This window comes from Callorhinchus milii, unplaced genomic scaffold, assembly GCF_018977255.1.
Source record: "Callorhinchus milii isolate IMCB2004 unplaced genomic scaffold, IMCB_Cmil_1.0 Scaffold167, whole genome shotgun sequence".
Taxonomy (NCBI): domain Eukaryota; kingdom Metazoa; phylum Chordata; class Chondrichthyes; order Chimaeriformes; family Callorhinchidae; genus Callorhinchus; species Callorhinchus milii.
In genome coordinates this window covers 2157-17704 of record NW_024704908.1, presented here as the reverse complement: position 1 = coordinate 17704, position 15548 = coordinate 2157, and the positions used below count along the sequence as shown (strand labels likewise).

Here is a 15548-nt window from a genome sequence, read left to right as displayed (position 1 = left end):
CTCTCTCTCCCTCCCTCTCCCTCTCAGTCTCTGTCTCCCTCTCTCTTCTCCCTCTCTCTATCTCTCTGACTCTCTCTCTCCCTCTCAGGCTCAGTCTCTCTCTCTATCTCTCACTCTCAGTCTCTGTCTCTCTCACTCCCTCTTTTGCACAGGAGACAATAACAGTGAACAGGAGCCGCCGTGAGGCAGCGGTGCGGAGAAGCGGCTTCACTCAGCGACGGTGTGCGGCGTGACGTCACCGCGCCCCTCGCGTCACCAGGCAGCGCGACACGTCACTCGGCCGTGGCGTGACGTCACCGCTTGGCTCGGCAGCCCGTGACATCAGAGACACCGTGAAGCTCCCCCTACACTGTGCGTCCGTCCACGCTCCCAGGTCAGGGGTCAGTGCAGATTCCCCTCTCCAGCCTCGGCTCTGGCCGGACACGGGGAGCGGAGACCCACCCACCACCCGACAGCAAAGCTCACAGAACACGTGCCCGACTTTCCCTCCGCACTTTGTGTTCAAGAAGCTTTAATGGGAATCGGAACGTTACAGATGAGGTGATACAAATGCACACGGTGACAACGCGAACGGTTTCCATGTTTATCTCCGGATTATCCACAACTATTGGATTGCAATAAACAAGTGGCAAAATAACCCCCTCTTTGTCACAACGTTGGGGTAAAGCTGATCGCGAGAATGTTGACCCATCACCATCGGCTCAAACAACAAAAAACATACTTCAATCTCCATCTATTGCTGTCACCCCTCATGCCAATCAATCCATTCAAAACTCCACGTCAGAGGAGCGTTTATCTCTAAACTACTTATTATAGGAACCACATGACGGGAAGCAAAGCCCGTGTCCGCTCGGGAAGTCAAATATAACGCTACTCATTTCTTAGCCGCACAATAAAACAACGCGTAAAATCACAACTATTGGATTACAATAAGCAAGCGGTAAAATAACTCCCTTTGTCACAACATTGGGGTAAAGCTGAGCTCAAGTGTTAACCCATCACCATCGCCTCAAACAACACGAGGCAGAAACACAAGCATTCCTAACACCCTCTAAAGCCAGGGGTAAGGCAGCAACTGCTGAGAGAACAGGACACAAGCTGTGCCCAGGCATTGCTGGCCTTTCCTTATCCCGGTACCCTCGTCCCTCAGGGATTCTTGTCAGCAGAGCGTTCCTTGGGCTTCACTCTCCCGAAAGTCAAGTTGGGGAACGCTTTCTTCAGCCTCTCGTGTAACTGAATAAAACAACCAATTAACATGGAGATCAGAGCAGCTCGGAGCACGGGCCGGACAGAGAGAGAGACCTCAGTGACTTACAGAAAGTTGGTGGGTTTGTGAAGGGACAATCCCATTTAATATGATGGTAATAACCGTCCTTGCGATTGCTATCGCGTCTTTCGTGCTGCTTGGACGTCTCAAGGGGCTTCACAGGAACTAATGTAAAGTGTGTTTTTTCTAGGCTGAACGCGGCAGCCAATTTGCACATAACAAGTTCCCACAAGGAGTGAGCAAGCAATTTTATTTGGAGGATTGCTGGCCAGGACACAGGGAGAAACTCCCTTCTCTTTTCCAACTGTCCCGTGGGATCTTTGACGTCCACCTGAGACTGGAAACAGCGACAAGAGGAAGGCTACAGGAAGCTGTAGCTCAGTGTGTGGTCAGGGCTGGGGCCCATGTTTTCACGGTGCGAAGCAACACTTCAGGTCCAGTGACTTACCTGGCCCCAAAGCGACACCTCCAATCGCTCAATTTCTTCAGGAGTCGGAGGATTTCCCTTGTAAGTGATCTTGAGAGTTAAAGGCACCAAATGGCATTCTAAACAACAAAGAGTTTCTTAATCTCAGTTTTAGGCACTGGTTCTTCAATTGGTGACCCACAGCTGGAGTCGGAGACGAAACCGAGGCCATCGTCAGAGAATCACAACAACAACAACAACAACTCACATTTACACAGCGCCAATTACGCAGGGCAGTGTCCCAGAGCGCTCGACAGTGATGGAGCTTAACGCTGAGCCGGGGGGAGGTGACCGTAGGCACGGGTCAAAGAAGAAGGTCTTCAGGCACGACCTGAAGATGGGGCAGGAGGGACAAGGGGGATGAATAGAGGAAGTGTGTTCCAAAGTTTGGGGGCCCACTGGCTGAAAGCACGGCCATCAATAGTGGAATGGAGGGCTCGAGGGGCAAACAGGATGACGGAGCCAGTCGAGCGGAGACAGTTGGTACGGGAAGGGGGGTAAGCAGGTCGGAGAGGAAGGGAGGTGCGAGGGCATGAAGGGATTTGAAAACAAGTGAGAGGATCCCCTCCTCCCCCTCACCCCACACACACAATGGCTCAGTCCTGAGAATCCTATGGCTCCCGTTGCACTGGCCCTGATCAGAGAGAGGAATGCGAGCGCCATTGGTGGGATATCATCTTAACTCAACACCGCAAATGTAAGACAATCATTTGGGAAGTAACGGGGTTTGTGGAGAAAAGGCGGCGAATCTGATGAAAAGATCTGCCACAATTTAACAAACTGTCTGAAAAGGCTTCCAGGGCTGAATGGCCTCCTCCTGTCCCCAGTGTTATACCTCCAGAGGGTGAGGTCGCACTGACTCAACGGGGAGGGGGGCGGGTGGAGTCAGGTGAGGTGGGTGAAGTGAGGTGTGGGGGTTGGTGATTGGGGGGGCGGTTGGATGAGGTGTTGGTGTGGGGTTGAGGTGGGGTTGGGGGGTTGGGGTCGCAGAGTCCAGGTGACACAGCAAAGACAATGTAAAGAGCTGTCGACTGGTTGAGAATCGCTCTGACACAAAGTGCACTGACCAGGGTTATCATCACAGAATCCCTGATCCTCGATGGTTGAAGGCCTCACTGGGAGGGGAGAGGGTGTTGGTTGTCTATCTGTGGAGACAGGAGAAGCATTACTCGGGGCGTCTCGGCTCACACTCCCAGTTATTACTTCAAGCCCAGAGCCCAGCAGCCAAGCACCAGGTTACATGATCCTTCATGTTGTCCACAATCAGAAGGGGATCAGCTCATATAATTATAATGATATTAATATTAATAAGCCTTGCATCTGACACAGCGCCTTATCACGTCTCAAAGCGCTTCACAGGATATACTGTAAAGTGTAGTGACTGTGCAGTTTGTGCGCAAAATGCGGCAGCGAATTGTGCAGAGCCAATTCCCACAAACAGCGTGGATTCAATGACCAAATTATTATTGTTATTATTTTAAAAAGTTGTGGAGAGTATTATTATCCCTGGAAAAGCAAACCACCAATCGACCAACAACCGGGTTCCTATTTACTGCTACGTAAACAGGTGTGTGGAGCGAGGAAACTCGCCCAACGTATCACCTGCCGGGAATCGAGAGGGTTTGAAGTCGCGGAGGAACTTTGGTCGGAGCCACCGTCAGAAACACAGCCCCTGACGGGCAGCCCATGGACACTGACCTGGCTCTGAGCGGGAGGTGGGCTCGGTCGCTGGGCTCTGTGATGGGGTGAAGGTGTCTCTGGCGGCTGTGGATGGGGCGGTTTCAGGAGCGGCAGTGGACGGAGCTGTTGTTGGTGTCTTTCTCTCTGGAAATAAACACGTGGGAGTTACGGGCCCTGTACAGGGGACCGTTCTAATCTCTTACCCCACATTCACGCACTGCAGTTACCAGCAATAAAACACACACTCGGGCGACCTCCGGATCGTCCTGTGGTACGTTATTCCCATCTGATGGACAGCGATGTTGGTTACAGCGCAGGTCAGAGGCAGAGAAAAGCTCTCTCTCTCTGCACTGTCCCAGAACATCAGTGACCCAACCCCACACCCACCGCCCCCACCACCGCCACCGCCCGCACCACAGCCCACACCCACCGCCCCCCACCGCCCCCCACAGCCCACACCCACCGCCCACTGCCCACAGCCCCCGGGAGTCGCTGCTGAGATCACTCTGTCATGTCAGCCACACGCTCATTACCTGTGAAACAGAGGAAAGGGCGTTTGGTGTCGCAGACACCATCATTCCAAACACCACCACCATCTCCACTGTTGTACACAGTGACACAGACTGATCCGGACATGTAATCATTCGGGTCCCTATGTCCCCAGTGAGTATAGTTGACGTTGTCTCCACTTGACCATTTCCAGCCGACCTCAGTCTGGTCATTATTGTACAGCCCGATCCAGACCCACTGACCGCCAACAAACAGGGGATCAATGAGGCTCTTCTCCTCTGGGCTCCGGATGCTGACGAGATCCGTGTAGTGACTGCGGCAGTGTTCCTGGGCTTCAGTCCAGGTTCTGGTCGTGTCGATCCTGTGATACTCTCTGTCCGGGGATTGGATGGTCTGTACCGCTGCGAAGAGGAGGAAACATCTGTCGTCGTGTTTGTTGGAGCAAATGACGGGAAGGTGAGGATCGTGACAATTGGTGATCAACTGCACTCCCCCACACCGCACACTCCCCCTCCCCCACACTCCCCTCCCCCACACTCCCCCTCCCCCACACTCCCCTCCCCCACACTCCCCCTCCCCCCACTCCCCCCCACCTCCCCCCACACTCCCCCTCCCCCCACACTCCCTCCCCCACACTCCCCTCCCCCCACACTCCCCTCCCTCACACTCCCCTCCCCCACACTCCCCTCCCCACACTCCCCTCCCCCACTCCCCCCCCCCACACTCCCCCTCCACCCCACACTCCCCCCCCCCACACTCCCACCCCACTCCCCCACCCACACTCCCCCCACACTCCCCCTCCCTGCACACTCCCCCTCCCCCCCACTCCCCACACCGCACACTCCCCACCCCCACACACCCCCCCCCAACACTCCCCCCCACACTCCCCTCCCCGCACACTCCCCCTCCCCCTCCCCCACACCGCACACTCCCCTTCGCCCCACACCCCCCACCCCGCACACTCCCCTCCCCCACACTCCCCCTCCACCACTCCCCACACCGCACACTCCCCCTCGCCCCCACACTCCCAGTCCCACAGTCTCCCTCCACACTCTGCACCCCACACACTCCCCCACTCCGCACCCCCCCACAACACTCCCCTCCCCGCTGTATGTGTGAATGACTTTGTGACTATGTGAGTGAGTGACTGAGTGATTGTGTGAGTGAGTGACTGTGAGTGAGTCAGTGAATGACTGTGTGAGGGAATGAGTGAGTGACTGTGTGAGGGAGTGAGTGATTGTGAGTGACTGTGTGAATGAGTGACTGTGTGAGTGAGTGATTATGTGTAACTGGGTGTGTGACTGTGAGTGACTGTGAATGAGTGACTGTGTGAGTGACTGTATGAGTCAGTGGCTGTGTGAGTGAATTGTGTGAGCGACTGTGTGTGTGAGTGACTGTGTGTGTGAGCTTCAGCTCCCCTCTTGACTCTCTACCCCCTGCTCGTTCCCTCCCTTCCCTCCCCTCCTCGCTCCCTCCCTTCCCTCCGCTCCTCGCTCCCTCCCATCCCTTCCCTCCTCACTCCCTCCCTACCCTTCCCTCTTCGCTCCTTCCCTCCCTCCCTCACCCTGACCATTTTCCCCCCAATGCTCGAGTCCCGACCCAACTGTCCAGTGCCTTGGGACGTCCTCCCGACGTGAAAGGCGCTCTATAAATGCAATCTTGTTGTTCTTGTTGTTGAGTGACTGTGTGTGTGAGTGACTGTGTGTGTGATTGACTGTGTGTGTGAGTGACTATTTGTGTGAGTGACTGTGTGTGTGAGTGACTGTGTGATTGCGTGAGTGAGGGTGTGTGAGTGAGTGTGCAGTGAGTGAGTGTGTGAGTGAGCAACTGTGAGTGACTATGTGACTGTGTGAATGAGTGACCGTGTGAGTGAAGGTGAATGAGTGACTGTGTAAGTGATTGTTTAGTGACTGACTGTGTGTGTGTGTGAGTGACTGTGTGAGTGAGTAAGTGACTGTGTGAGCGAGCGACTGTGTGTTGAATCATTGTTGGAGGAGTGAATGTGTGAGAGGGTGAGTGAGTGCCTATGTGAGTCAATGATTCTGAGTGAGTGACTGTCGTGACTGAATGAGAGTGAATGTAAGTGAGTGGCCGTGTGAGTGACTGTGAGTGTGTGAGTGACTCACTATGTGAGTGACTCACTGTGTGAATGACTCACTGTGTGAGTGTGTGACTGTGTGAGTGAGTGAGTGAGTGACTGTGAATGGCTGTGTGAGCAAGTGACTGTGTGAGCGAGTAACTGTGTGAGTGAATGGGTGACTGAGTTGACTGTTGAAACACTGTGTGAGGAGTGAATGTGTGAGTGAGGGTGAGTGAGTGCCTGTGTGAGTGAGTGATGCCGAATGAGTGACTGTAGTGACTGAGTGAGTGACTGTAAGTGTGTGATTGTGTGAGTGATTGTGTGAGTGACTGTGTGTGAGTGAGTGAGTGACTGTAAGTCAGTCCAGTTTCTGGCCGTGTCGATCCTGTGATACTCTCTGTCCGGGGATTGGATGGACAGAGCTGCGAAGAGAAAATATTATTAGCAATAATAATAATAATAATAATTCTGGCACTTGTCACAGCGCCTTTTCGTGTCTTCGAGACGTCCCAAAGCTCTTCACAGGATACACTGCAAAGTGTAGTAACTGTATTTTGTGGGCGTAACACGGCAGCCAATAGTGCGCAGCGACGTCCCACAAACAGTCACTGATTGGGTGAAAAAATTATCATTTTTATAAACTTTTAGTTATTGTGAAGAGGGGCGGAGCTGAGCATGAGGGTCAGTCCTCCAGCCCCGCCCCTCATGGCTGGACAGCCCAGTGAGTGACAGCAGGAGGGGCGGAGCTGAGCATGAGGGTCAGTCCTCCAGCCCCGCCCCTCATGGCTGGACAGGCCAGTGAGTGACAGCAGGAGGGGGCGGAGCTGGGCATGAGGGTCAGTCCTCCAGCCCCGCCCCTCATGGCTGGACAGGCCAGTGAGTGACAGCAGGAGGGGGCGGAGCTGGGCATGAGGGTCAGTCCTCCAGCCCCGCCCCTCATGGCTGGACAGCCCAGTGAGTGACAGCAGGAGGGGGCGGGGCTCACGTGTCGTGTCAGCCACACACTCATTACCTGTGAAACAGACGAAATGGTATGTGAGATGGCATTCAGTGTCAATCCAAACACTATCACCATCTCCACTGTTGCGCACAGTGACACAGACTGATCCGGACATGTAATCATTCGGTTCCCAATATCCCCAGTGATTATAGTTGACGTTGTCTCCACTTGACCATTTCCAGCCGACCTCAGTCTGGTCATTATTGTACAGCCCGATCCAGACCCACTGACCGCCAACAAACAGGGGATCAATGAGCCTCTTCTCCTCTGGGCTCCGGATGCTCACGAGATCCGTGTAGTGACTGCGGCAGTGTTCCTGGGCTTCAGTCCAGGTTCTGGTCGTGTCGATCCTGTGATACTCTCTGTCCGGGGATTGGATGGTCTGTACCGCTGCGAAGAGGAGGAAACATCTGTCGTCGTGTTTGTTGGAGCAAATGACGGGAAGGTGAGGATCGGTGACAATTGGTGATCAACTGCACTCCCCCACACCGCACACTCCCCCTCCCCCCACACTCCCCTCCCCCCACACTCCCCCTCCGCCCACACTCCCCCTCCACTCCACCACACCGCACATTCCCCCTCCCCACACTCCCCTCCCCCACTCCCCCTCCCCTCCTCGCTCCCTCCCTTCCCTCCGCTCCTCGCTCCCTCCCTCCCGTCCCTTCCCTCCTCACTCCCTCCCTTCCCTTCCCTCCTCGCTCCTTCCCCTCCCGTCACCCTGACCATTTTCCCCCCAATGCTCGAGTCCCGACCAACTGTCCAGTGCCTTGGACGTCCTCCCGACGTGAAAGGCGCTCTATAAATGCAATCTTGTTGTTCTTGTTGTTGAGTGACTGTGTGTGTGAGTGACTGTGTGTGTGATTGACTGTGTGTGTGAGTGACTATTTGTGTGAGTGACTGTGTGTGTGAGTGACTGTGTGATTGCGTGAGTGAGGGTGTGTGAGTGAGTGTGCAGTGAGTGAGTGTGTGAGTGAGCAACTGTGAGTGACTATGTGACTGTGTGAATGAGTGACCATGTGAGTGAAGGTGAATGAGTGACTGTGTAAGTGATTGTTTAGTGACTGATTGACTGTGTGTGTGTGAGTGACTGTGTGAGTGAGTAAGTGACTGTGTGAGCGAGCGACTGTGTGTTGAATCATTGTTGGAGGAGTGAATGTGTGAGAGGGTGAGTGAGTGCCTATGTGAGTCAATGATGCTGAGTGAGTGACTGTCGTGACTGAATGAGAGTGAATGTAAGTGAGTGGCCGTGTGAGTGACTGCGATTGTGTGAGTGACTCACTATGTGAGTGACTCACTGTGTGAGTGTGTGACTGTGTGAGTGAGTGAGTGACTGTGAATGGCTGTGTGAGCGAGTGACTGTGTGAGCAAGTGACTGTGTGAGCGAGTAACTGTGTGAGTGAATGGGTGACTGAGTTGACTGTTGAAACACTGTGTGAGGAGTGAATGTGTGAGTGAGGGTGAGTGAGTGCCTGTGTGAGTGAGTGATGCTGAATGAGTGACTGTAGTGACTGAGTGAGTGACTGTAAGTGTGTGATTGTGTGAGTGATTGTGTGAGTGACTGTGTGAGTGAGTGAGTGACTGTAAGTGAGTGACTGTGTGAGTGACTGTTTGAGTGACTGTTTGAGTGACTGTGAGCGTGTGAGTGACTGTGTGTGTGAGTGACTGTGTGAGTGACTGTGTGAGTGAGTGACTGAGTGAGGGTGGGGACAGATGTGCTGTGTGGGGGGGTTGGGGGCAGATGTGCTGTGTGTGTGGGGGTGGGGACAAATGTGTTGGTGTGGGGCTGTGGGGACAGTTGTGCTGTGTGTGGGGACAGATGTGATGTGTGTGAGGACAGATGTGCTGTGTGTGGGGACAGATGTGCTGTGTGTGAGTGTGTGGGGACAGATGTACTGTGTGGGTGTGCGGGGACAGATGTGCTATGTGGGGGTGTGGGGACAGATGTGCTGTGTGGGGGTGTGTGGGGACAGATGTGCTGTGTGGGGACAGATGTGCTGTGTGTGGGGACAGATGTGCTGTGTGTGGGTGTGTGGGGACAGATGTACTGTGTGGGTGTGTGGGGACAGATGTGCTGTGTGTGGTTGTGTGGGGACAGATGTGCTGTGTGTGGGTGTGTGGGGACAGATGTACTGTGTGGGTGTGTGGGGACAGATGTGCTGTGTGGGTGTGTGGGGACCTATGTGCTGTGTGGGGGTGTGGGGACAGATGTACTGTGTGGGTGTGTGGGGACAGATGTGCTGTGTGGGGGTATGGGACAGATGTGCTGTGTGGGGACAGATGTGCTGTGTGGGTGTGTGGGGACAGATGTGCTGTGTGGGGGGTAAATATGGAATGACAGTGAGGGGGGAGTTGACTGACCTGGAACCAGCACCAACAGCAGAAGGAACAGGTCCTTCATTGTGACCCGGGGGTTGGAGACCAACAACAGCGTCTGCAACACAAGCGGCGATGTTACTGGGCACAGAGACTGAGAGGGTGAGGGAGGGACAGAGACAGTGAGAGAGAGAGAGACTGAGAGGGTGAGGGAGAGACGCAGAGAGAGAGAGAGAGACTGAGAGGGTGAGGGAGAGACAGAGACAGTGAGAGAGAGACTGAGAGGGTGAGGGAGAGACAGAGGGGCAGAGAGAGTGAGAGAGAGAGAAATGAGTGAGTGAGTGAGTGAGTGAGTGAGAGAGAGTGAGAGACAGAGTGAGAGTGAGAGTGAGAGAGAGGAAGAGCCTGGGATAGAGAGAGAGGGAGACAGAGAGGGTGAGGGAAAGATAAGGAGAGAAAGCAAGTGTGAGGGAGACTCAGTGAGAGAGGGAGAGAGAGAAAGAGGGAGACAAAGAGTGAGGGAGACAGGGAGAGGGAGTGTGTGAGATTGAGAGAGAGACAGAGGGAGAGAGGGAGCGTATGAGTGAAAGGGGGTGAGGGAGAGAGAGACAGAGAAGGTGAGAGTGTGACAGACAGGGAGCGACAGAGAGGGAGAAAGAGTGTGAGTGAGTGAGAGAGAGAGAGAGAGAGAGAGAGAGAGGGAGAGTGACAGACAGGGATACCGAGGGTGAGAAAGAGAGAGTGTGAGTGACAGTGAACGAGAGTATGAGACATTGTGAGAGTGAAAGAGTCACAGAGAGCAAGTACGTGAGAAACAGAAAGAGAGAGAGAGTGAGAGAGAGAGTGGCAGTGAATGAAAGAGAGATGACAGAAAGTGGGCAATGAGGTTTGCCTTGAGATGGAGGTGTAATTCCAGGTATAAAGTGTCTGAGAACTATTTTCAGTTTTTACTGTCAAGTGCAGTGACTTGAGACAAACACAACACCAATTTGCACAACAACAACAACAACACATTGCGTGTGTAAAGCGCCTTTCATGTCGGGAGGACGTCCCAAGGCGCTGGATACAATCAAATCCCCCCACACACAGCCATGAGGTGAACGAGCAATTGATTTGGAGGATTGTCGGCCGGGACATTGGGTGAAATTCTCTTTCCCAATTGTGCTGCAGGATGTTCAGTGTCCACCTGAACAGACAGACAGCAGCTCAGTCTAACTCCTCACCTGAAGGACAGAACCAGAACCACTAGCAATGCCGTCAGAACATCACTGGAACGGCAGCCAAGACTGGGAGCTCAAAGCCTCCGATGTGGGCTTGAACTCGCAGCCCTGTCTGTGTCTCTCAAGCCAACACCAGAGACATCTACCAAGTTCCACTGGTCAGTGAATCCCAAACCAGAGGCATCAACAACAACAACTTGGACATAGAGTAACTTCAAATCATCACCGGATCAGACTGAGGGAGACAAGAGGTAAAACATTTCTTTTTACACAGAGGGATATCAGGACAATATCAGAATACACCTTAAAGTGAATTGACTGTATATTTTGTGGGAGTCACTTCACAGACTCACCCTCCAGACGTCCTGTCACTCCTCCGTCCTGGGGTCAGTGTGGCTGCTCCTGTGGAGGCTGTGAGATACCCGGCAACCACAGTAACTCTGAAACCACAGCGCTCCAACTATATACACACCAACTCCAGCAGTTTGCTTCCTCCTCAGCAAATCATCAGCAATTGTTTCCTGGAGCGACACAGAGCCTTTTTTTCATTCCCCTCCCTCCTCGCCATCCACTCGCTCCTGATCCCAACCCCCAGCTGGGGTCCAGATCCCTGACTGTCCTGCGCCTTGGGACGTCCTCCAGATGTGAAAGGCTCTTTATAACCAGACTATAAGGGAAGATCTTGGAAATAGTGACCATAATATGATTGAATTTGACATAAGGTTTGAGAGGGAGAAGGAGAGTCGCAATCGGGATTTTAAATTGAAGCGAGGCAAACTTCAAAGGGATAAGAAATAAATGAACTACAGTAACCTGGCCTGAACTGTTAATGGGTAAACCCACAGACCCACAGTGGGAAGTATTCAAAGAAGAATTTGGTACAATATGAAACCAGTCCAGCTCCGCTGGTGAAGTTTAACAAGGTGTGTGGGCTAAACAGTGGCAGATGACATTCAATGCGGCGAAGTGTGAGGTCATCCATTGTGGATCCGAAAATAATAAAACAAAATATTTTCTAAATTGTGAGAAACTAAGAATTGTGGAGGAGCAAAGGGATTTGAGTGTCCACGTCCACAATCACTAAACCAGCTCACAGCCACACAACGTTATTGAAGCGGCTGATGGGATGTTGGCCTTCATTTCCAGGGGCTGGAATATAAAGGAGAGGAAATGATGCTCCAACTATATAGAGCCTTGGTCAGGCCCATCGGGAGACTGCGATGAGTTTTGGGCCCCGCACCTCAGGAAGGATATATTGGCTCTGTGGGGAGGGGGTGCAGCACAGAATCACCAGCATGATACCGGGGTTTAAAGGGTTCCATTACGAGGCCTGGTTGTATAAACGCGATCTCTATTCCCTTGAGTTTGGAAGGTTGAGTGAGGGCTGATCTGGTTGAGGTGTTTAAAGTAATAAAGGGATTCGAAAGGGTAGAGACAGGGAAACTATTTCCTCTGGTGGGTGGTGGTGGAGGGGGAATCCAGAACAAGGGGCAACATCTTAAAATCAGAGCCAGGCCATTTAGGAGTGAAATCAGGGGCAGTTTCTCACCCAAAGCCCAGTGGGAATTTCTCTCTCTCTCCAAAAAAGGTTGTGGATTAATTGACATTGTCCAGACTGAGGTGGAGAGATGTTTGTTAAGTCAGGGGTTCAAGGGATCCTTCTATGTTTCTGTGGTTCTATGTTACTGTGTTTCTCTCTTTCTGTGTTACTCTGTTTCTGTGATACTCTGTTTCTGTGTTACTCTGTTTCTACGATACTCTGTTTCTGTGTTACTTTGTTTCTATGTTATTCTGTTTCTGTATACTTTGTTTCTGTGTTACTTTGTTTCTATGTTATTCTGTTTCTGTGTTACTTTGTTTCTGTGTTATTCTGGTTCTGTGTTACTCTGTTTCTGTGATACTGTGTGTCAGAGTAGTATAATCAGCATCAGATTTCACTGCCACAGAGACCTTATTGACAGACAGTGATGGAGATTATTTTTGCACCAAACAACAACAAGATTACATTTGTATAGTGTTTTCACGTCGGGAGGACGTCCCAAGGCACTGGACAATGTACAGCATTTCAGACCCGAGCTGAGGCCAAGTGGCGAGAAGGGAGGGGAGGGGAAGGGGGGTGACCAATGGCATGGTCGAAGAGGAGGGTTTTGAGGTGGGAATTGTAGGAGGCTAAGGATGGGGCAAGGTGGAGTGATTGGGGGATGGAATTCCTGAGCTTGGGGGCAGAATGGTGGGATGGGTGGGAGGACATGGAGCAGGCCAGAGCCGGCTGAGCAGAGGGAGTGGGCATGTCGGTAGGGTACTAGGAGGTAGAAAGATATGAGTTGGGTGTCATCCGCATATATATATAGATTTTAAACCCATGTCTGCGGATGATGTCACCGAGGGGGAGCATGTAGACATTAAATAGGGGACAAGGACAGAGCCCCGGGGGACCCCATATGTGGCAGTGCGGGGGATGGAGGAGACACCGTTAGAGGCAACAAAGTGGCGATGGTGAGAAAAATAGGAATCGAACGAGGCAAGGGCAGGTCCGCGAAGAGTAAAGAGCGGTGGTGTATGAGGATGGAGTGGTGGACAGTGTCGAAGGCAGCAGAGAGATCGAGGAGGACAAGGACTTAGCGGGAGCCCTGATCACAGATGTTCAGAATGTCATTAGTGACTTTGACCAGAGCTGTTGGGCAAGGTGCTGTGGGCACTGTGGGCAGCGCAGAAGCCGGATTGGAGGGATTCATAGAGAGAATGGCGAGAAAGAAAGGAAACACATATGTCTCAGATCACAAAACACAGCAGCCCCTGAACAAGGAACTAGAAGATATTTTTCTAAACATGCAAAATATATGCAATGACAGTCAAATGTAGGAACAATGGAAACTCTCTCTGCCATCTCACTGAGCTGAGCAGCACACACACCAATTGGGAAATCACATGCGTTTTGTGGTTCAGCTCAATCCAGACTTTAAAAACACCTCAATAACTTTGAGAAAATAGAAGGGAGTTTCTCTGCTGGTCAACAACCACCCCAAGGCCTCGCTCACTCACATCACAGCTGTGTGTGTGTGTGTGTGGGGGGGGGGGGGTGTGAAGGCCAAATGGCCTCCGCATTTGTTAACACTAGACAGCTATTCTTTGTGAAATGCTGTGAGGCCTTTGGTGAGGAAGATGGCAAAATCCAGAGGGATCTTTACTCTGTCTCCAATCTGTTCATCTGGTGAGAAACTGTGGAGTGTTGGGTGTCCACGTCCACAATCACTAAACCAACTCACAGCCACACAACGTTATTGAAGCGGCTGATGGGATGTTGGCCTTTATTTCCAGGGGCTGGAATATAAAGGAGAGGAAATGATGCTCCAACTATATAGAGCCTTGGTCAGGCCCCATCGGGAGACTGCGATGAGTTTTGGGCCCCGCACCTCAGGAAGGATATATTGGCTCTGTGGGGAGGGGGTGCAGCACCGAATCACCAGCATGATACCGGGGTTTAAAGGGTTCCATTACGAGGCCTGGTTGTATAAACGCGATCTCTATTCCATTGAGTTTGGAAGGTTGAGTGAGGGCTGATCTGGTTGAGGTGTTTAAAGTAATAAAGGGATTCGAAAGGGTAGACAGGGAAACTATTCCCTCTGGTGGGTGGTGGCGGGGGGAGGCCATTTAGGAGTGAAATCAGGGGCAGTTTCTCACCCAAAGCCCAGTGGGAATCTTTCTCTCTCTCTCTCCCAATAGGTTGTGGATCCATTCACATTGTCCAGACTGAGGTGGAGAGATATTTGTTAAGTCACGGGATCAAGTGGTCTTTCTATATTACTGTGTTTCTCTCTTTCTGTGTTACTTTGTTTCTATATCATTGTTTCTGTGTTACTTTGTTTCTGTGTTACTTTGTTTCTATATCATATGGAAGCATCTGTTAATCTGTTTCTGGGTTACTCTATTTCTGTGTTACTGTTTCTGCGTTACTCTGTGTCTCTCTCTCTCCCCCAAAAGGCTGTGGATTAATTCGCATTGTCCAGACTGAGGTGTGGAGCTGTTTGTCGAGTCAGGGGATCAGGGGATACGGGGCAAAGGGGAGTAATTGGAGTTAAGGTACAGATCGGCCACGATCTTATAGAATGGTGGAACAGGCTGGAGGGGCTGAAAAGCCTTCCCATGTGTGACTAATGGGGATGAAGTCAGACCAACCTGTCATATTTTCCGCCCGCAGCAAATGTGAATGTCATCGGGAATTTACATCAGGAAGCGTGAGGTGAACACGCCTCCACCCCCATTGCTGGGCTCTTCATGCAAATTGTGTTTCAACATTCAAATTTCACTTTGTGCTCAAAATGGCATTGGGAATAATATCCGTCATCATTAATAATAATGCAATAATCCTTTTAGTGTTGGTCTCTAATGCCTTCATTTCCTTCTGTGCTGTACAATTCTATATGTCTATGGTAACCCGAGGTCATCAGTTTAAAATAGTCGTTAAAAGAAACCGAGGAAAGGTGAAGAGAAATGTTTTCACACAGAGAGCTGTTGGGATCTTGGATGCATTGACTGAAAGGCTGACGGAAGCCGATTTGACAACAACTTTTAAGAGAGAAATAGATCATTATTTGGGGAGGACAAGTTTCCAGGACTATGGGGAGAGAGCGGGGGAGCGGGGTTGGTCAGGGCTATGGGGAGAGAGCGGCGGAGTGGGGTTGGTCAGGGCTATGGGGAGAGAGCGGCGGAGTAGGGGTTGGTCAGGGCTATGGGGAGAGAGCGGCGGAGTGGGGTTGGTCAGGGCTATGGGGAGAGAGCGGCGGAGTGGGGGTTGGTCAGGGCTATGGGGGGAGAGCGGGAGAGTTGGGTTGGTCAGGGCTATGGGGAGAGAGCGGGGGAGTGGGGTTGGTCAGGGCTATGGGGGGAGAGCGGCGGAGTGGGGGTTGGTCAGGGCTATGGGGGGAGAGCGGGAGAGTCGGGTTGGTCAGGGCCATGGGGAGAGAGAGAGAGAGACGCATTGTCGGAGACGCCATCATTCAGACGATACGTTA

At 52.1% G+C, this 15548-nt stretch overlaps 1 protein-coding gene across 1 annotated transcript; it reads right to left on the bottom strand.

Moving 5' to 3' along the window:
- Positions 1-494: 494 nt before the first annotated feature.
- Positions 495-11103, bottom strand: LOC103173809 (macrophage mannose receptor 1-like). Its single transcript, XM_042345940.1, has 8 exons — positions 10890-11103; positions 9362-9434; positions 7016-7393; positions 3947-4411; positions 3432-3557; positions 2801-2878; positions 1716-1813; positions 495-1233 (listed from the first exon to the last, which is right to left on the bottom strand). Exons 2-8 carry the CDS (start codon positions 9399-9401, stop codon positions 1147-1149), a joined length of 1272 nt encoding a protein of 423 aa, XP_042201874.1. The 5' UTR covers positions 9402-9434; positions 10890-11103; the 3' UTR covers positions 495-1146.
- Positions 11104-15548: the final 4445 nt, after the last annotated feature.

Bases quoted from the DNA above. Each gene is read 5' to 3' on its own strand.
- LOC103173809 (XM_042345940.1), bottom strand. From the start codon at position 9,401: ATGAAGGACCTGTTCCTTCTGCTGTTGGTGCTGGTTCCAG. The intron at 3,558-3,946 runs GTAATGAGCGTG...GTTTATTTCCAG, and splicing joins CCCTTTCCTCTGTTTCACAG to AGAGAAAGACACCAACAACA. The intron at 2,879-3,431 runs GTCAGTGTCCAT...CTGTCTCCACAG, and splicing joins CACCTCCCGCTCAGAGCCAG to ATAGACAACCAACACCCTCT.